This window comes from Procambarus clarkii, chromosome 8 (assembly GCF_040958095.1).
Source record: "Procambarus clarkii isolate CNS0578487 chromosome 8, FALCON_Pclarkii_2.0, whole genome shotgun sequence".
Lineage (NCBI taxonomy): Eukaryota > Metazoa > Arthropoda > Malacostraca > Decapoda > Cambaridae > Procambarus > Procambarus clarkii.
In genome coordinates this window covers 50,442,665-50,464,671 of record NC_091157.1, presented here as the reverse complement: position 1 = coordinate 50,464,671, position 22,007 = coordinate 50,442,665, and the positions used below count along the sequence as shown (strand labels likewise).

General features: G+C 39.2%; 2 protein-coding genes across 4 annotated transcripts in view; both read right to left on the bottom strand.

Annotated features, from left to right (window-relative positions):
• Positions 1 to 4,602, bottom strand: part of LOC123759691 (post-GPI attachment to proteins factor 6) — a 36,679-nt gene extending 32,077 nt beyond the window's left edge. The window contains exons 1-4 of one of the 2 annotated variants that reach the window (XM_045744916.2): positions 4,484 to 4,567; positions 3,920 to 4,009; positions 3,526 to 3,700; positions 802 to 892 (exon numbers count right to left, since the gene is read on the bottom strand). In XM_045744916.2, the coding sequence (XP_045600872.2) occupies positions 802 to 892; positions 3,526 to 3,700; positions 3,920 to 4,009; positions 4,484 to 4,526 (399 nt within the window). In that variant the 5' untranslated portion in view covers positions 4,527 to 4,567. Of the gene's footprint in view, positions 1 to 801; positions 893 to 3,525; positions 3,701 to 3,919; positions 4,010 to 4,483 lie in introns of both variants that reach the window. The other variant, XM_045744915.2, reaches the window with a different exon arrangement.
• Positions 4,603 to 11,617: 7,015 nt separating this feature from the next.
• LOC123759690 (protein ILRUN) overlaps positions 11,618 to 22,007 on the bottom strand; it is a 29,646-nt gene continuing 19,256 nt past the window's right edge. For both annotated transcript variants that reach the window (XM_045744913.2, XM_045744912.2), the window contains exon 4: positions 11,618 to 17,568. In XM_045744913.2, coding sequence (XP_045600869.1) covers positions 17,261 to 17,568 — 308 coding nt within the window. In that variant the 3' untranslated portion in view covers positions 11,618 to 17,260. The remainder of the gene's footprint in view (positions 17,569 to 22,007) is intronic.

Here is a 22,007-nt window from a genome sequence, read left to right as displayed (position 1 = left end):
AGTGGTTTTTCGTGTTTTTTGACATCCAGCCTCAGAACTGGTGGTAGATAGCCAGTGCAGTAGGTCTGGGACTCCCCCTTCCCCCTCCCGGGGAGGGGGGAGCTGCGCAGACAGCTGCGCAGCGACGTGTGAGGTTATCTTGAGGTTATCTCGAGATGATTTCAGGGCTTTTTTCAGTGTCCCCGCAGCCCAGTCCTCGACCAGGCCTCCACCCACAGGAATCAGCCCGTGACAGCTGACTAACACCCAGGTACCTATTTTACTGCTAGGTAACAGGGGCATAGGGTGAAAGAAACTCTGCCCATTGTTTCTCGCCGGCACCTGGGATCAAACCCAGGACCACAGGATCACAAGTTCAGCGTGCTGTCCGCTCGGCCGACCGATTCTTGTGATGTCATGATCGTTTGCTCGTTTCTTTTAGGGAGATTCTATCCATTTGTTCGGCTTGTGGTAGCAATTTTCACCAGAATAGGGGTTTGTTCTGGGACGCTTACCTTTCTGGGTGCCTGACCCAGTCGATGGCAGACATAGAATGCTTCCAACCACACGGGGGTTTCTATAGGCCATTGCTCCCCTTGCCTCTCTGAGGAGGCCAGGTTCTGGCTCGTGGTCCTCGGTAGGCCCATAGAACTCCATACACATGAACGATGCCAAAGTCTGACATTAATATATCAGCCTGGATAAGCTCCGGGGAGCCAAAGGGGCTCCCCCTAGAAAAAAAAATACTGCATGATTAAACAAAAGGATCATTCCCTGATGGGGATACATAATAATTAAAAGTAGTCTGCATTGACCACATACCTTGTATACTGCTGATCGACTAGTGTACATATAATCTTTTAGAGTTGCATTGTTTTCATTGATAACTGGATAACTCCCATGCTGAACAAATCTGAAAAATCCTAAGCGTCATTATCAAGAGCTTTTGACTCAGCTATACTATGAGTTGGAAACCCATATCATAACCTTTCTCTCTTCCCCATCCCCCCCCCCAACTTTTATGGAATGTGAAGGCACTAGTTCAAAAAAGGAAGATAGGAAATGAGGGTTAAAGAGATTTTGGCAGGATCCTTTGACAAGTGGCTAGCTTCCTGTTCCTACTGAGGCAAGTAAAGATGGCAGCCCTCAGGTAAATTTAGAAAAAAATAATGACAACCTTTCAGAATGCCTTCATACTCAGAAGCATCATGGAAAAAAAATACAGTGGTTCCTTGCTCAAATGAACCTCGCTCTTATAGATTCATTAACGGTCCAAACAGATTGTATATGGTGCAAATAATTTAGTGGAGCATATAAATGTCCAATTAACCACTATACTGTGTGTTACTTTAATATGACAAGTTCCCTGTGCATATAAAACAAGTTATTCCCAAAATTTTTGTTTTTCTAATACTATACTGCAGTGTTAAAATGCATTCCCCTAGTAACGGGAAACTAAAAAAAAAAAAATTATTGTGATATACTTTAGCCGTGATGGGGTGAGGAAGTCTAGCAATATTCTGACTCTGAATGAGCAGTCACCAGGTGCAGTCTACTCCAGCCGCGACATATGGCTGGGGTTGCAGCAAAGATACTGTTACATAATTATTTCAATGTCTGAATGAATTTGTATCTAGTTTTTGCAGTAATACTATTCAACAGTGTGTAATTTAAGGAATTTATATAGCTAAATGTGTGAAACATCACTATGCTCAAAAATATGGCGCTCATATATAATAATACGTATACTCTTTGAACAATAAAACTGTTTTTGCTGTTATTACACCATATACAATATACATGTTATATATTTTTTTTTTTTTTTTTTTTTTTTTTTTTTTTTTTTTTTTTTTTTTTGAGATATATACAAGAGTTGTTACATTCTTGTACAGCCACTAGTACGCGTAGCGTTTCGGGCAAGTCCCTGGAATACGATCCCCTGCCGCGAAGAATCGTTTTTTCATCCAAGTACACATTTTACTGTTGCGTTAAACAGAGGCTACAGTTAAGGAATTGCGCCCAGTAAATCCTCCCCGGCCAGGATACGAACCCATGACATAGCGCTCGCGGAACGCCAGGCGAGTGTCTTACCACTACACCACGGAGACTGTTAAAGTTGATTGTTGATATATACCTATCTACATTTTTGTGCACATAACGAACCACTAAGCTGGTGTGGTGAGTTTAAAATCTCATGACCCCTATCCAAGGTCAGCCTCGCACCACGGCGACTCCGTTGGTTGGCAGGTGCTGCAAAGATATTTTTACATAATTATTTCAATGTCTCTGAGTTAATTTGTATCTTTTTTGCAGTAATATTATTCAATAGTGTGTAATTTAAGGAATTTATATACTGTAGTTAAGTGTGTGGAACATCTATATGCTCAAAAATATGGTGCTCATATAGAAAACAATGACAAGTACTGTATATTATATTGACAAGTATATAATATTCTTTGAACAATCAAACAATGTTTTTGCTGTTATTACACTATACTATATACATATACAGTATATCTATCAACATTTTTTATGCACCATAATGAACCAATGAGCAGTTCTAGTGAGTGTGGTATTGATATCAAAACACAGCATGAAGGCACATGATACAAACAGTGTCTGAGATTACATTAAACTTGGACCACCGAGGTGTGCAGTTGATCTGAGCAGGAATACCAACTGGTTACAATAACTATCAACAAGGTAAAATGCTTAGGGCAACAGCACAAGATCTTGAAAAGATCTTACCAGATATAGGTCATGTCAGTTCTCTACAGGTGGTGGTGGTGGTTGTTGTTGATATTGTAGGAGGGTTGAGGGCTAGGGAACTCAGGTGTTTTTTAAGATTTTGGGTGAGAAACAAGACATATCAGAGTGAAAAAGTGCATACATGTGTATCAATAACTGCCAAATAGTTAGAAGCCAAAACAAGTTACAGAAACAAAGCAGAAATAGTGTTTTTGAAGGGAATACTGTGGGAGCATATGGTGACCAAAACAAAAATGGTCGCTGGCAAGAGGAAGGACAAAACAGAAGATTAATTTTGATGAGGAACACATTAGCAGGAGTGGTTTTCACAACAGGTTGGCAAAAATGGAGATCATTGTAAAGAATCATGTGGATAGAATTAAGAATCTAAGCAGCAGTAATGAGAACTTGAGAAACAAAGTTACAGCCAAAGTTGGAAGATCATTTAAGGGAACTATACAAAGATAAGTATCACAGGGAAACTAAAGGAAAAGGCCTGAAGGAGAAAAATAAAGTACCAAAGATAGCTCTTTAAGTTAAATCAAATCCAGACATATGTGGATATTTATATATTAGTTTGGAAACAGGGCTATAGATTTATGGAACAAATTACTAGCTAGCATTAAAGACATGGGATCAATGGATTGTTTCAAGCATCAATTAGACATACTGTATATATATATATGATTGAGCTTGGATGGATTTAAACAAAAGTTGCTTTGCACTAGCCAATAAGCCTTCTGCAGTTTCCTTAATTCTTATGTTCTTATTTACTAAGGAGTGATAAATTTTACTTACACATGGACTTCTCTTACTGGACATCCTGGATCATCCATAAAGGCAGCAAACTCCCATGTTACTCTGGTCACCTCATCGGGAATGTGAAAATGGAAGAGTGTTACATCAGCATAGGTGTTGTACGGCTGCAGGAGCCCCTCCTGACTCACCTCTGGAACCAAGCTCACACTACAACCTGCAAAAAATACAAATATTAATATATAATAAAACAAAAATATTTTCATTAATGAGATTTATATGTTGAAAACATTTTCTTTGAAGAATTTGGGTTTCTGTAAATGGAATTCTCGGGTACACTCAAATAGTTTTGAATTTTATATTTCACATTATCACCAATATTACACCATATTAACATAACCAAATGTAATGAAACCTAACCTTAACCTAAACTCACCAAACCTTAACCTAGAGTAACCGTGGAGAGTAGATAATAGCATTAAATATGTAGCCGTTTTCAATCCATTTTCGCTAGCAGATTTCCTCCCTGAGGATAGGTTGCAGAATAAGTAACCGAAGGTCGCGTAATTAACAAATTGAATTGGTTTCACAAGTTGCTGATGTCACAACCTTCAATTTTTCAAAACTAACCCAATCATTCTGAATAGTAAAGTAAATACTGAATTGAACAAAAACAAGTCTATTTATGGCTGACATAACAAAGGCGCCCAAAAAAACGTACTCTAGCAAACATTAATAATTTGTATATCAACATTCTTTACACCTTAAATATTTAATTAAGACAAATCTGGGAGAACAAACTGATAAGTCATTCAACTGTAAAGATGGAACAAGATACTACTTCTCCGAGGGTCAAATCGTACAGGTGTTTAAGAATGGCTCGTTTTCTAAGTGTTAAATACTCCCACAACATTATGTTGTTGCCTTTGGTTGTGTACTATGCTTTTTCTCCTCTAACTATCTGTCAATCAGAGACGTAAGTGTGAGCTATACTCCTTACCGACTACATGTGTGTATAACGCCAGGAGAGAGAGGTTCCTCATGCTGTAATGCAGCAACAGCAGACAGCTGAGGGATCAGCTGGCGTTACTTGACCATCACAACAAACACCAACGCCACCTCCTGCATCATAGAAAACGTCAGAGCTTTCTCCCATGACTCTCTTATTTTCACTACTTCTCTCTCCCCTTTTTTTTCCTGTGTTATTGTCGTTATTAATCTGAATATACATGTTTTTTTTCTTATTAATACCAAGCTTAGATACATAGTAGTGTTATGCTATCCTTTTTATATGAAGGATAAGGACAACCCTCCCTACAGGAGCTTCAACTGGGACTTCTCTAAGGGACCTTCAACTGGGACTTTTCTACAGGAGCGTTAACTGGGACTTCTCTACAGGAGCTTCAACTGGGACTTCTCTACAAGAGCTTCAACTGGGACTTCTCTACAGGAGCTTCAACTGGGACTTCTCTACAGGAGCTTCAACTGGGACTTCTCTACAGGAGCTTCAACTAGGACTTCTCTACAGGAGCTTCAACTGTGACTTCTCTAAGGGAGCTTTAACTGGGACTTCTCTACAGGAGTGTTAACTGGGACTTCTCTACACGAGCGTTAACTGGGACTTCTCTACAGGAGCTTCAACTGGGACTTCTCTACAGGAGCTTCAACTGGGACTTCTCTACAGGAGCTTCAATTGGGACTTCTCTACAGGAACTTCAACTGAGACTTCTTTAACGGAGCTTCAACTGGGACTTATCTATAGGAGCTTCAACTGGGACTTCTCTACAGGAGCTTCAATTGGGACTTCTCTACAGGAGCTTCAACTGGGACTTATCTAAGGGAGCTTCAACTGGGACTTCTCTATATGAGCTTCAACAGGGACTTCTCTACAGGAGCTTCAACTGGGACTTCTCTACGGGAGCTTCAACTGGGATTTCTCTAAGGGAGCTTCAACTGAGACTTCTCTACAGGAGCGTTAACTGGGACTTCTTTACAGGAGCGTTAACTGGGACTTCTCTACAAGAGCTTCAACTGGGACTTCTCTACAGGAGCTTCAACTGGGACTTCTCTACAGGAGCTTCAACTGGGACTTCTCTACAGGAGCTTCAACTAGGACTTCTCTACAGGAGCTTCAACTGGGACTTCTCTAAGGGAGCTTTAACTGGGACTTCTCTACAGGAGCGTTAACTGGGACTTCTCTACACGAGCGTTAACTGGGACTTCTCTACAAGAGCTTCAACTGGGACTTCTCTACAAGAGCGTTAACTGGGACTTCTCTACAGGAGCTTCAATTGGGACTTCTCTACAGGAGCTTCAACTGGGACTTCTCTACATGAGCTTCAACTGGGACTTCTCTAAGGGAGCTTCAACTGGGACTTCTCTGCAGGAGCTTCAACTGGGACTTCTCTACATGAGCTTCAACTGGGACTTCTCTGCAGGAGCTTCAACTGGGACTTCTCTGCAGGAGCTTCAACTGGGACTTCTCTGCAGGAGCTTCAACTGGGACTTCTCTACATGAGCTTCAACTGGGACTTCTCTGCAGGAGCTTCAACTGGGACTTCTCTGCAGGAGCTTCAACTGGGACTTCTCTAAGGGAGCTTCAACTGGGACTTCTCTGCAGGAGCTTCAACTGGGACTTCTCTACATAAGCTTCAACTGGGACTTCTCTGCAGGAGCTTCAACTGGGACTTCTCTGCAGGAGCTTCAACTGGGACTTCTCTACATGAGCTTCAACTGGGACTTCTCTGCAGGAGCGTCAACTGGGACTTCTCTGCAGGAGCTTCAACTGGGACTTCTCTGCAGGAGCTTCAACTGGGGCTTCTCTGCAGGAGCTTCAACTGGGTCTTCTCTACAGGAGCTTCAACTGGGACTTCTCTGCAGGAGCTTCAACTGGGTCTTCTCTACATGAGCTTCAACTGGGACTTCTCTGCAGGAGCTTCAACTGGGACTTCTCTGCAGGAGCTTCAACTGGGTCTTCTCTACAGTAGCTTCAACTGGGACTTCTCTACAGGAGCTTCAACTAGGACTTCTCTACGGGAGCTTTAAAAGCATAAAAAATCTCAATTTAAAACTCCAAATATGTGTAATCACCCTGAATTCCGTTAAAAAAAGATTACGCTTAAAAGTCATATTTCTGATAGGCATCATATTTTGAAAACTGCAGATCAATTTGGGCAAGATATGACCAATCGCTGTTACTTATCCAACTGGAAGTCATCTGCATTTTTCCAGGGGCATAGGAGTGTAACAAGAGACTTCGAACTAGGCACCCCGCAGGGAAGTGTTCTCAGTCCTACATTATTTATTATCTTAATAAACACACTGTTAAACTCTGTACCGAGCAAACCCAACGTGCATATCATTAGCTATGCTGATGATATGATACACACCACTGGGTATGCTAACACGCAGAACATTCATAACTCTGTATTAGACTCATGTCGGGACCTAGGTTTAGTCAACTCAGCAGAGAAAACAAAGATATTAAATTAGTGTCCACCCAGGCAGGGAGGAACTGTTCGCAAGATGAAACTGTATGATAACTTCCAGCTTGACTATGTTAACAGATTCAAATACCTTGGCCTTGAGGTGCCACTGTATAGTCCTGTTGGATTCAGACTGTCACCAGTATAAAAAGAGGCTCAGAGCTCTCTAGGCTGTTGCAGGTTATTGCCCAGGCTATGGTGCCAGACAGAATTATCAAAATGATGTACCTTGCATATGTAGCGAGTATATTATGTAAACAATATACTTGCTCCAAACTCATTAGCTTAATGAGCGTAGCACAACTCTCGTTAGCACTAATGATGAAACTCGTATCTCTTCCCTAATTACAGTTAACATTCCTTCCAACCTATTGAAAGACGATGAGGTTAGGTGTAGTCCAATCATATAAGCAATCGAGAAGTGATTAATCATATATGCTTCAGGGAAACCTTCAATATAGAACAAGAGCATGGACGGATAATCTGGTCAAGATTCTAGAGAAAGTGGACTTGAAATGGACCATTAAAAACAAAGGGGAAGATAGACCATATCAACACTTTCGGCAGGGGAAAATCTTCTCCTCCATGGGAAGAATCGAGTCTAAAGATAATCATTGAAGGATTACCAGTTAAAAAATTCGCATGTGACTCGCAGAGGCTCAAAGCAGTCATAGAACAACAAATGGAAACCATCTCAAGACCTACAACGACTCACATCTTCATAGATGGATTAGTTGATCAAGAAAGAGGTTCTGCTGGGACAACAGTTTACACTAACAACCATGAAGCTTACTGGAGCATGAATAGTGGGTGCTCAACATTGCAAACAGAATTATATGCCCTGAAGGAGGCCATAAACTATACAATTGAGAATAATTTACATGATGTCATCATTCATACTGACTCTAAATCTTCGCTCCAGGCATTGTTATCCAGTCAGCACAGAGATAATATACAACTCCTCACAGAAATCCAACATATAGGGATAAGAAGCCCATAATCTAAGGCTGTCAATCACCCTAAATTGAATACCAAGTCACATTGGCATAGATGGTAATGAAAAGGCAGACTCACTAGCAAAAACTGCCACTGCTCTACCTGTTGTACAGGTTCAAATATCTCCAAGTTTTTCACAGATTAAGGAGCAAATCAAGAAGAAAATAAACCCAACTATCAAAGGTCGCCACAGAGCCAAAGTAGCGGAAGATCCACTGCGATATGGTACGAACAAGCCACCGAGTACTACTCTCAAGCCTGACAAAAAGATATCCAAAGACATTGCAGTAGCCATACACAGACTCAGACTTGGTTACAAGTGCTGCTGGGAGGTAATGAACCCAATAGTTAAAGAGTGTCATATCTGTGGAACAGAAGCAGAGGCGCCACTATTGCATTACTTACTGGAATGTGAAGCTATTGAAGCCCTGCGCATCAAACTCAACATTAATCCCACGACAGCAGCTGCATTAGATGCACATTCCACAGCAACTACAATGATAAGAAAAGCCGTTGAGGAATGGGACTCGCTAGTGAGCATTCTGCATCTACATCCGCTGCCAAGATAATGTTATTAAAACAAGACTAAAACCAGTGCACTAGAACAGAAGCGAAAAAGATACAGGGCAAAAGGAGGAATCCCCACCTCCATTTAAAACTTTGACCCAAATATCACAGTAACAAGGTTATCGCGAATAACCGAACTCAATTACGGGCTCACCATAGCCCGTGCTACATGGACATTTCGTTCTGAGTAGCTAAATCTAAAACAACAACAGATTAATCATAGAGGCTTGATGATTATTAATCGGAGAAATTGAGTACAACCTTGGATTTTCAATAAGCAGTCTGAGAGCAATAGTACACCAAGAACTTCAACAAAATCTTGTGGATCTGAGGCAAAGTGAAATCGACACCAGTAATTCCATCTATTATCATATTATCATGCAAGACGAACCACACTTCTATGGATCATCCAGTAAAATAAGCAAATTTCTAGATGTTACTACTGCTCAGCTTAGACTCGATTACAAGTATCTCTGGGAATCCTCATTATCTGCTGATGGAGATGTGACCAAATGTAAACTGTGTCAACAAAATTATTTGCACACCCTCCGTCACTATGTGATGGAGTGTGAAAAGATGCGTGAATTCAAAGACAATTCTATAACCAATGTTCCAAAGATGTGTAAATATTTCATTCAAAATGATCTGCTGCCAGAAGTCTTGGCCAAATATCCCCAGTTTGCTAACTGTAGGTAGTAACTGAGTGATTATAACCTATCCATCACTGCCCACTGGATGGGGGGGGGGGTGGTGTGCTGGACAAACATATTTATTTATTTATTTTATGTATATACAAGAAGGTACATTGGGTTTATTAGAGTACAGAGACTTAAAGTTTTACATTCTTGTAAAGCCACTAGCACACATAGCGTTTCGGGCATATCAGTTGTGACACTTGCTCTCCACATATATCAGTTGCTTAATTTAGAAACTGTACTTGTGGTCGGTGTCGAGCCCATTGTTGATGTGACGATGTGCATTCAATTTTGTAATTTGATTAGCTAAATGAATTGTGGGGTTCAATCCTCGAGCCAATTATGTGACACTGTAACCCTTTCCACTACCGCCCACAAGATGGGTATGGGGTGTATAATAAATGAACTAAATTAACTCATTAACTTTCATGTTTTCAATATAAAAAGTCATAATTTAAAACTCCAAATATGTGCAATCACCATGAATTCAGCTCATACATAACATTCATGATTCATATTTCTGATATCTTGAAAATTGTAGGTCAATTTGGGCAAAATCTCACCCAACCCCCATTTTCACTAATTTGAATATTTTTGGTATGAAATGTCGTAACTTAAAACTTCAAATATGTCCCATCACCATGAATTCTGCTAAAAAATAACGTCAAAGTCATATTTCTGATATTTCCATTATTTTTAAAATTGTCCGTCAATTTGGGCAAAATCTCTCTCATTGCCGTTTAAAACTCTAAATATGTGCAATCACCATGAATTCCGCTCAAAAGTAACATCCAAAGAGTCATATTTCCAATATTTTGAAAACTGTATATTAATTTGGGCAAAATCTCACCCATTGCCGTTAGCATTAATTTTGAATATTTTCAGTATAAAAAGGTTGAAATTTAATTCATTGGCTTCCTTAGATCTCATCAATCTAATCACCGAAGCTTCATTTATCTCTGAAATTTTATCCCCCGATAGTCTGTAAGTTCAATCATATTATCATTATCTCAGTAATAATATTTCTTGGGCGATGAGAATAATCTTGGGATAATCCTCATTGCTTCAGTTTGTACCTTCTCCAACTTGTTTAGTCTTCCTTAGGCTGAAATGAGACCTACTGTCATTTCTTGAAATTATTTAAAACAAAAAATGACAGGGGCAGCATAATCAATTTACCACTATGGTAAAGTGGGAAGCAAAGATATTGAGACCTTACAAAAAGATCTACATGAACTCCACAAATGGTCAGATAACTGGCAAATGCTTTTTAATTCGAAAAATGCAAGACCTTGCATGTGAGGCATAACAATCCATGTCACAACTACCAAATTGACAGCACTACCTTACAACAGATAGATGAAAAAAAAGGACCATGGACTCAGAATTCATAATTCACTAAAAGTTGCACAAGTGGGAGTGCAGTAAAAAAAAGTGAACCAAACCCTGGGAATAATCAAGCGTACCTTTACCTTCAAGGAAAAGAAAGTATTCACTCAATTGTACAAGTCTCTGGTGCACCCTCACCCTGATTATTGCATCCAGGCATGGAGACCTCATCTTCGGAAAGACATAGTTGCACTGGAGAAGATGCAACACTGGGCAACAAAAATCATACCAGAGCTTAGCCATCTCTCGTATCAGGAACGGTTGAGGGCCACTGGGCTAACAACACTGCAGACCAAGCACGACAGGGTAGATCTCATAGAATTACCATTGGAATGTGAAATGTAAAATATGATTAATAACTGTGTATTGTATTGGTTTGTGAGCCCCCTTGAGGGACCTTATATAGACGAGGATTGAAATAGCCAAGCTACTCTATTCTTTTGAGATGTACTTCCTTTTCTCAATAAACTTACTTGAACTTGAACCAGTAATAGCCGAGCAGAAGTTGTGAGGAGCTACTGAGAAGGAAGCCCAGAAAATCTAAAAACAGACAGGAAATAGAAGCAGTCTGAAGTACAGTACATCTGGATTGCATTTGTAAATACTATACATTGATCTGGTTCCTTTGTTGAATTCTCTCATAATTGCTCTACTATAATAAACCAAATGTTGCCAAAGTTTAGTATATAACAACACCTAAGAGAAGCTCTGAATTATGCCATCACTACGACTGTGTAATTTCTACTCTGATGGGTTTCATGGGTCCTGCGCTCTTTTTTTTTTAATTATCAGAAGAAAGCACCAAGCCATTACAACTTTATAACACTTGGAAGGGGTCAGGATAAGGATTTAGGACGGGATGGAGGGAACGAATGGTTCCCAATCACTTGGACAGTCGGGGATTGAATGCCGACCTTGCGTGCACAAAATTGCCTTTGCTGATGACAGATAAAAATAAAAAGCTAGGTTCTTGTTTTATCTACCATAAAAAAAAAATTCATAAATGCTCTATCTTTTATTAAAGAATATTCTTTGGATACACCTGAGATACCCAACCTCAAAGATATTATGTGCCAATATTGGTTCTAAAAAATAATCCCTATGATAAGCATTTACACCTGCCCAAAGGACAAAAACTTTTTTCTCTACAGTATCAAGGGCATACAGTACTAATTTTCACCTTTGTATCTGCCCATTCATAAGTAGTTCTACTTAAGTCTGATACAAATATTATGGAAGAAATATCAAATATATTATACAGCAATTAATTTAAATTCATGCTTTTTCACACGCATACTCGATTGGATTTCTAAACCAATTGCTTTTAACATTTACGGTATAAAAAACTTTACACCTGTGTACGGGGATCCATTCAAACTCATCCAGGGTCGAGGGTAGGAGCCCTAAAACCTGCAAGATACACCACATTCCGTAAGTCAGTGCATTAGCAGCAGGTGTATACTCTATAGGTTTTCAAATAATGTTATTGTACAAACCCAGAGTTGCCTTACCCAAATAATAATAGGTATAATTTGTGAATGCTAACCAATTTAAAGGTTCTTGAGAAATACACATAACAAAAAATTCCATTAAGTTATTGTGTAAACCAAATTCCAGAGTAGGAAGTGAACCACAAATTGCTTTCCAGATTAATCATAATGGACAATGACGATTACCCTCTGCCCCTTATTTATGAAAAAGTTTGTGTAGCTATAAATACTTCCCAATTGTGCTCAATACATAAACCATTTAAATTTTCCTGTCCAACAGAGAAGTAAAGGACATAGACAAATATTAGTGTAAAGGCAATACCACAATGTGATGGAAATTGGTACAATCAAAACAATCCAGGCCTTAATGTAAAAATAATATTTATGAAAAATATCTGTAAGTTTGAAATATAACATAGAAAGATAAAAGTATTTTGCAGTGACAGTGTTAAATTATTATAGGACATGAGCAGTTACAAAAAAAAAAATATTTTTGTTTTCAAGAGTATAGCCTAGCCTTTTCTGTTGATAGAAATGATTGATCAATGTAGAATATTCCTTAAGCATTTCTGTTATACACTAACGCCACACTTTCACACAGTAAGAGATTCAACAATAATATTTTAACACTTTTTTTTTTTTTAAGTTTTACATATTTCTTTCTTAGGAATATATGTCAAATAAGCAGGTGCAACCTACACAAATCAATACAAAATAATGGCACAGATGAAAATGTCTCAAAAGTTAAAAAAAAAAAAAAAAAAAGTACAACAGCAATAGGAAAACATAGCTTAATTTAAGAATACTGTAACCAGTTTTGGAAATTCTAAATAAAAATAATAATTTTAACACATTAATAATTTTTGTTTATTCACATTTATATTAGCAGCACTTCCACACAAGATGTACCTTATACACTCTATGTCGACTTTTTCACAGCAACATTCTCTTTGCAATATTTCAACAAAGTCAACAACAATCCAGTGTTGAATGTAATGAAACGCCCTTTTCTGATTGGCCCTCAGTAGCACTGGTACTGCTAAACCTAAGGATAGTGCCAGGTCTCTCGGATGTCCGCTGACCTATTGGGAGCCAGGACTAAAATCTGGCTCGCTCTCTCTTCGAGATGAGTGCTTGGGAGATTAAAGGTCTAAACCAGTCCCTCTTAACATTTTCTAAATGCAAATTATTATATATCTCTCACTTCTGCTCTAGAGAAAGCAGATTTAACAACTTTAAGCAGTTCCAATAATTTAGATGTTTTATTGAGTGGATGCAAGTAGTAAAACATCTTTACAGAATCTCCAAGTCAGCAATTTCTCCAGCTATGAATGGGCTGTTATTGTGCAACAATAATCCACCTTAGAGAGCACTAGTGTTTTATAGAGTACTGTATCATATCATCATCTGTCCGCCATTTCTTATTTACAAGGTTCTTGTTATCCAAACTATTATTTTTTATTATTATTATTTATTATTTTTTTTTGCAGCTGTCACAGCTACGTTATTGTGTTTAAAAGATTGTGTTTATTGTGTTTATGTCTTCCAACATAACTATTCAAAAAACTTTAATATTGCTTTTTCATTCTACAGTGTGATTTGACTACATTTTATGTGGTTTCTGGTTTAATATTTTTGTTTTTCTATAGTATTGGAATGGGAGCTTATCTTCATTAAACATTTTTTCTGTGGCCCGTTGAAAGACCTGATTTACATCAGTTTGGAGGTTTGTTGTGTCCTCTATATTGTCACAACTCTCATAAAAATCCTAGTTTCATCTGCAAAAGAAAAATCAAGAATTGGTACCTGCAACCAACAAACTCATTATGGGGGGAAGCATACTTTTAGGCTGAAACCAAGAAGAGCAAAGCTCGAAGGCCAGATGACCAAGAGTAAACCTTTCACCTCAATAGTGAGAGAAAAGAACTCAGAACCTAGCAGGAGGCCTCCACAGGAAACTGAAGGAAGCAAAAAGTCATCAAGGAGACCCCATGAAAATGCCACCACCAAAGGCAGAACCTCTGAACTGGCAAAGAAAAGACTTCCCAGCAGAGAATAGGAGAAGAGAAACACAAAAACACATGGTACTTAGAATCTAGAACAACATATTACAACCAGAATGCAGGAGAGAACTTGAGCACCAAAACAAGCATTAAAAGAGTTGGAATATGCAGCTGTTGTATGGTGCCCATATCTGAAGCAGCACATTAACAAACTGGAAAAGGTGCAAAGACATGAACCTTAAGTGGCTCCAGGAACAGAAGGCCAAGAGCTACGAGGAGAGGTTATAGGCATTAAATATGCCAAAACTAGAAGATGGAAGAAAAAGAAGCGATATGATCACTACATACAAAATACTAACAAGAATTGATAAAATTGATAGGGAAGAATTCCTGAGACCTGGTACTTCAAGAACAAAAGGTCACAGATTTAAACTAACTTAACAAAGATGCCCAAGAAATATAAGAAAATTTACTTTTGCAAATATTGTGGTAGACGGATGGAACAAGTTAGGTAAAAAGGTGGTGGAGGCCAAAACCGTCAGTAGTTTTAAAGCGTTATATGATAAAGAGTGCTGGGAAGACGGGACACCATAAGCATAGCTCTCATCCTGTAACTACACTTATGTAATTACAACACATACATAGTGGAACAAGTCCAGCAACAACCACCAGGGATGGAAAAAGGCTAATATGCCAAGAACAACACCACCATCAGTATGAATATGGAGAGCATAAAGATCAAGCTGCTTCTTAAGGCAAAAAAAAAAGAAAACAAAATTAGATCCAAGCCTGGCACATGAGAAAAGTTCCACCAAAGTAGGACCAGAATTAAACCCCCACCGATCAAGATATGGAGGTAGACGAGACAGCAGAAACCTGCAGAGGGGACGTGTTTCCTAACCATGGACAGGGACTCAGAAATGCACCAGGAAAACAAATGCCAATACCACAAAGTACTGACTCACAAGAAGAAATCAACCTGCCAGGTTGCCAGCAACGGCAGCAGTCCTGTATACAACAAGCAAAATGATGGAGCAAGCAGGAATTACAACTGGAGTTCAAGAACAGCAAAATAGATCCTGGAAAGCTGTAAGCAGCAAAATCCAGCTCTGAACAGGGGTGGAAGATTTATCATGATCCAACTAGTATATATAAACAAGGTAAACAAATTTTTCAATTGTCTTATTTTCATTTTAATTTTTTTCTTTATAGAAGTGGTTAGTTTCATCTGACTTTCAAGTCAGTATTTCTATATTACTAGTAACTCTCAATACCCAAGCACCCCTACCCTCATAGAGATTGTCAGATTCTGGTCCTGGCTGTCAGTAGGTCAGTATGGGTCTCAGATAGCTACTGAAAAAGTAACAAAATTAGATCTAATATGTACAGTACTACAGTACTGTACTGATATCTGTGAACATGCAATCATTACAAAAATGTTAGAAAATTTGTGACCAGACTTGATAAGAATATCTTGGATTTTAGTAATTGCATTAAAAATAAGTACATAACTGTTACGAGATTAAGGAAAAAAGAAGATATTTAAAGCATAATCAAAACTATTTTCTTGAAAAAGGAACGGGAACTATCAGGAGAAAGCGCCAAGCCATTACGGCTATAGAGTATAGCACTGGGAAGGGGTCAGGATAAGGGTTTGGGATGAGATGGGGGGAAAGGAATGGTGCCCAACCACTTATGGACGGTCGGGGATTGAACGCCGACCTGCATGAAGGGAGACCGTTGCTCTACCGTCTAGTCCAAGTGGTTGGGCTGGATGGTAGAAAGAAAGGCTGGTAAAGAAAGAATTAGCATATAATCATATAAAAACAAAACAAATATATATGCAAAGCTGAAAAGAGTCAAACTACCATAAGAGAATAAGAATGAAAGGGAAGACAGAGTGAAGAAAATCCTTTTAATCGAAAGTTAAAAGCCCAAAAATTATGTAAAATATGTATGTAAACATTAGATACACAACGTATTGTACCTAAATTATTTGTAACTACTTCATAGAAGCTGCCTTACCTTAGGCATGTAATGTGCAAAACTCAATAAAATTTATTAAAAGGAATTAAAATGACTCTTACTCGCATCCATACAATCCTGATAAACCATATTAGCATTTTAAAAGTCTGTAAACACTTCAGGAATAAACCACTACCAACCTCTCATGCACTTCCCAACAAAGTGACCATTGCCTAAAACCCACATAAAGCATGAACAACAATTCATACATTAAATATGGACATCAAAATATAAAATGAACATTTAAAAAGAATTAAAGAACATTTAAATCAACTTGGGGCTTCTTGTCTACAATGTATCATTTTGTAAAACTCCCATCATAGGTTTCCTTCACAGTTAGAAATACTCTTACAACTTAAAGCTAATAGTTTAAATGTAAACTCTTTATAGATTTTTTTTTTTATAGAAGCCCCAATCAACTTGGGGCTTCTTGTCTACAATGTATCATTTTGTAAAACTCCCATCATAGGTTTCCTTCCCAGTTAGAAATACTCTTACAACTTAAAGCTAATAGTTTATATGTAAACTCTTTATAGATTTAAAAATTTGATATATCTATATTTGCAAATAACTGGACGAGTTGTGGAGTCTACACCTCTGTAAACTCTAACTCGATGCACTGGCTCAACCCACCTGATAATGTTCCCCTTCACCATCTTGTGTATATCTCCCAGTTCTCAAACCAACACCTTCATATAATTTTAAATGAAGTGTATTTTCAGTCATTCAGTTTGTTTCTATCATACATCATTCAGGCATGAGTGGGTGAAATCACAGTAGTATTTTTTGCTTAAATAAGCAACAGAGCATTTTATTATGCCTATGTAACCAGAACCCACATGACGGTTATAATATCCCAATGTCTACCACCCATCTTAAAATTTGTGCATTAAATTTAGGAAGTGGTATGTCCACTTGATAGAATCTAACCTATTACAATTTATCAATTTAACTTAAAAAAAGACTGGCAAATAGAAAACATGGTCACCAGTATCTAATTCTTTACAATATAAAAAGTTTACACGTTCATTCAGAATTTTTCACACAAAGGTTCTGGAAGCATAGAACTTAATTCAAAGCTCAAATGAGCAACCTACAAAGGGCCCAAATCACTAATTATAATTGCACTAACTCATCCCTACATCCCCATCGGGATCCTGTTGACAACTATGAGTGAGAGGAGAACATATGGAAATTTCACTTGGTTGTTGACTTTGAAAATTTCCATTCATATGATGTTGCTGTTCTTGTTGCTGAGGTGGCTGCTGGATCTGAAGCTGGCCGAGGTGTAATGGGGCAAATGGGTTGGTGAATGTTGTGGCAGGAGTAGACCGAGTTGCTGATGGAGGTGATCCTAATTCCTTTAGATTGACCATTTGCTGCATCAAGGCTAATGTGCCACCTGAATCAACTTGTACGATCACCCATATTGTTTCTGAGGATAAATTAAAATATAGTTTACTAACTTATCTTAAAGTTAGTTAAATCTGGAAGTTAAATCAAGTTTGAATTGTAACTGGAAGTTAAATCAAGCATATCAGGGCAACTGGTGCAGGTATGCTCATCTCCAACCACAATGTAGTACAGGAGCAGTATAACCTCTGATATTTGCAAACCAGAAATTCAGAACCTTCAGAGAAACTAAAAAAAAACATGAAATGTAATGAAACATCTTTCTGTGTAGGTTCCTGTTGGTAGGAGCACTGAGATAGCTCCACACTTAATAAGTCACAGCAGCAGCCTTTGCAAGTCTTAAAAACCCTATAGGAAACAGGATGCCAAAATCTGGTCCCTTCACAGAGGCCCAGAGAGCCAAGAAGTCATCATCACCCTCACCGAAATCAAACCCCCAGAAAGTAGGCGAAGCAAAACAGATAGCTACAAGGTCAATCAGAAAACGATCCAACCAGTAGTTAGATCATACTTTCCCTAGTAGCAGCTGCCCACCATCAGGTGGCAGCAGCAGGGAAGCTGCCCCTTTCAACAATTCTAAATCATGAACTAAACAAAAGTCAACCAATACATTTGGTAGAGGAAAGGAGGGGGGTTCATGAAGCTACCATGGCTCTCCCCAAGAAAGAAGTGATTAGTTACATTCAATGCTGGTTTTCTGGAGGCTGAACAAAGGCTTCCTGTTGCTAACTAACCACAGAGAAAAAATCAAATCCACAAAGGCAACACAAGCATGACAGGAACCAGGAATACAGACCAGGTAATAAGTCACCAGAGCCCTCTCAATCCTCCAAAACCCCCAAGCCCAGATATCAGCCCAAAACATACAGTGCAATCTCGATTCTGTGACCTATATGGGACCAATCCAGATTTGTTGGGGTAAGGGATTCATTGCAACAGATGCCTCCTATCTTGAGGTTATCTTAGATGATTTCGGGGCTTTAGTGTCCCCGCGGCCCGGTCCTCGACCAGGCCTCCACCCCCAGGAAGCAGCCCGTGACAGCTGACTAACACCCAGGTACCTATTTTACTGCTAGGTAACAGGGGCATAGGGTGAATGAAACTCTGCCCATTGTTTCTCGCCGGCGCCTAGGATCGAACCCAGGACCACAGGATCACAAGTCCAGCGTGCTGTCCGCTCGGCCGACCTCTGTGGCATTTGTGAGCTGAAAATTTCCTTATATTTTTAAAAGCAAGGAAACATTACTTCACCTGTTTCTTTCTTCTAACTTTGCTTCCATCTAAGAAAATCAATAAAAATGTGACAGAAGCCATATTAAGACAGGTATTATTCATACCCTAATATTTCCCACACTCTTTGGGTTAATTTCATGGAGAAAATGTTTAATTTCAACCCAACATATGATGGACAACTACAACAAGAACCTGCTGTAAAAAGATTTTAATACTTTTAGCATATTTCCAATGCCCCAGCCTCAAAACCTCATTTTGAAAGGAAGAAGGGGTCCATATCTAAGTGAAAATGGCAACTTGAAATGAAAACAAACCATAGAATTTCGTTTTAAATACTGAATTGTCTACTATCACTTATCAGGACCATATGGGGCCCACCCCTCCATGAGTTAGCTGGATATCCCGATTAGCAGGAATTCTAGCCAGGAAGGTAAAAAAAAAATTAGCATTATATGTAATGAAACACCAATTTCTGGGTGAGCCTCGGTGACTCCCTGAAGTTACTATCTCTGATAGTGTGCCAATCTACTAGGTGCCAGTAGTCAACAGAGGTCTTTTAGACCTACCAAAGACCAGAAGCCAGAACCTGGCCCCCCCCTCTCAAAGAGGTGCGGGAAGCAGTGGCACTATGATAAAATAACAGTACTGTGAATTTATTCATGTCGGTCACCACCAGGAATGCACCCAGAAAGTCAGCGAACTAAAATTGACCACTGCAGGCTATAAGCTAGACTGCAGTCTTGAAAACCACCAAAAGAACTCCCCAATATGGTGGAATATTGGAAGTGCTGATACTCAGCAAATCCATAATATTATTTCTGGTGTTTACCAGCTCTGTGCAGATGAGTGGCTTTGATGTATATGCTAACCCAACCCTGGTAGCCTATGTTTTCTATCACATCTGAAAAGATTGAATTCTGGTACTGTATCTATATCTCATTTGTCATAATAGTCCTGTGTGAGTTTCAGGCAAAGCTGCAAATATGTTGACCAAACCACACACTAGAAAGTGAAGGGAAGACGACGTTTCGGTTCGTCCTGGACCATTCTCAAGTCGATTGTGAGTAGTCCTGGAGCATTCTCAAGTCCACCAGATACTTTGTCCAGGACGGACCGAAACGTCATCGTCCCTTCACTTTCTAGTGTGTGGTTTGGTCAACATATTTCAGCCACGTTATTGTGACTCCTCGTCTGCACAAAGCTGCTAACATTACATGTGCCTCATTTGGGAGACCAGTTAGAAAGTGGACTTTGTTTTGCATGTTTTGATGCCTTGTATGTTAGCAAATAAGCTACCTTCCTCTTCCTGCAAATGAGTGAGAGAGATAGGGTAAATGAACTTGTGCTAGTTCTGAGAAATTCAATCATTTGTTTACATACTTGGGGAAGTTCTTTTTGGCAGGTTTTGAGGCTTCGGTCTCTTTTGAATCCAGCAGTACAGTGTAGTTTGTTTTGTTTCTGACTATCTGGATGCCTTCCAAGTAAGGTAGTGGAAACAAATGTCACCTCTCCCTGCACCTTTGTGAGGGGAGGCCAGGTTCTGGCTCTGGTCTCCAGTAGGCCTATTGAACTCTACAGCTGATGCGACTTAATTGATGGTATCATCTCAGCACATATCTTCAGGGAGCCACAAGGGGCTTCTCCCAGAAAGAGCACTACCCAAGAACACCTGATAAAAGGAAATCAATTCCTTCCAGTCAAGCATCCAGGTTTGACAAAAGCCATGCCAATTCACAAAGGAAAGGGTGTCAGCATGCCAGGATGAATTAGGGACCTCATACAAAAGGCAGAAGCAGACTAGAATTCAAAGACAAAGAAAGCCGAAAAATCCTTTGGAAATCAGACATTTCCGCGGAACCAAACTACACGTGAAAGCGCATCGGTAGGGAAGGGCAAGGGGGGAGGCACCCAAGCAATCTAACTCATACATAGATGGTAGTATAAGTCCTTCCCTATGGTAAAATATTCTTCAGAGATGGAATCAGTGACCAGGAATTGTTGAAGGGCACCCAGGGACCATCCTTGGGTTCTTCTCCCCAGCCCTGAAAGTCAGCTGTGATGACCCCTGGAGCAGAACCGTATTCCACACCCGATGCCTGAGACAAGAAGGCATCATCCCAAAGAGGATATGAGCTAGATAAACTACCTTGTGGAAACACTCCACTGACAAAGTGGATGGGGCAGACTTTAAAGGCAGCTGAGCTACACCCAAATCTAAACCTTGACTGAGCTTTGAAACTCAAAACATTTTGGGGCCAACCCTTTTTGTCATTTGTATTAATAACATAGATGAGAATATTACAAACCACTTCATCAAATTTACAGATGACACTAAGATTTATGGTAAAGTGGGAAGAGAAAATTATATGGAAGCCTTACAAAGATATCTGCATGATCTCCATAATTTATCAGAAAACTGGCAAATGCTTTTTAATATCTAAAACTGCAAGACCTTGCATGTGGGGCATAAGAATGCCCATCACAACTATCAAAATAACAATACTGTATTACCTTGCAACAGATTTATGAAGAAAAGGACCTTGGAGTCAGAACCCATCACTCACTGAAAATTGCACAATAAGTGGAAGCTGCCATAAAAAATAGCAAACCAAATCCTAGGAATAGTCAAATGAAACTTTGACTTCAAGGAAAAGAAGGTTGCTATATAACTGCACAAATCTCTGGTCTACTCTTATTTGGATTATTGTATATCCAAGCATGGAGAACTCATCTTCAGAAAGATATAGCTGCTTTGGAGAAATTTCAACACCGAGCAATAAAAATAATTCCTGAACTCTATCGACTCCTATATCAGGATCAGTTGAATACCACAGGGCTAAGAACACTGCAAACCAGACATGACAGGGCTGATCTCATCAAAACTTTTGGAGTGATCTGAACAATTTGGAGGGTATTGATCCAGACCACTTTTTCAAAAGGTCAGATGTAACACAAACAAGGAACAATGGTTTCAAGCTCAACACGCCACCATGTAGAACATCAAACAGGAAATACTTGTTTCACCCACAGGGTTATAAACCCCTTGGAACTGCCTACTGATCAAAGTTGTAAATACCAAAATAATGCTGAATTTTATGATTTAGCTCGACAAAATCATCAGGACAAATAGGGGGACCTTGGACAAGCTGCTGGCTTCCTGTCCTCATCAAGGCCACTAAAGAGATAGTGGTAAATTCACCCTCAGGTAAAGTCAGGCAAATTTCAGGG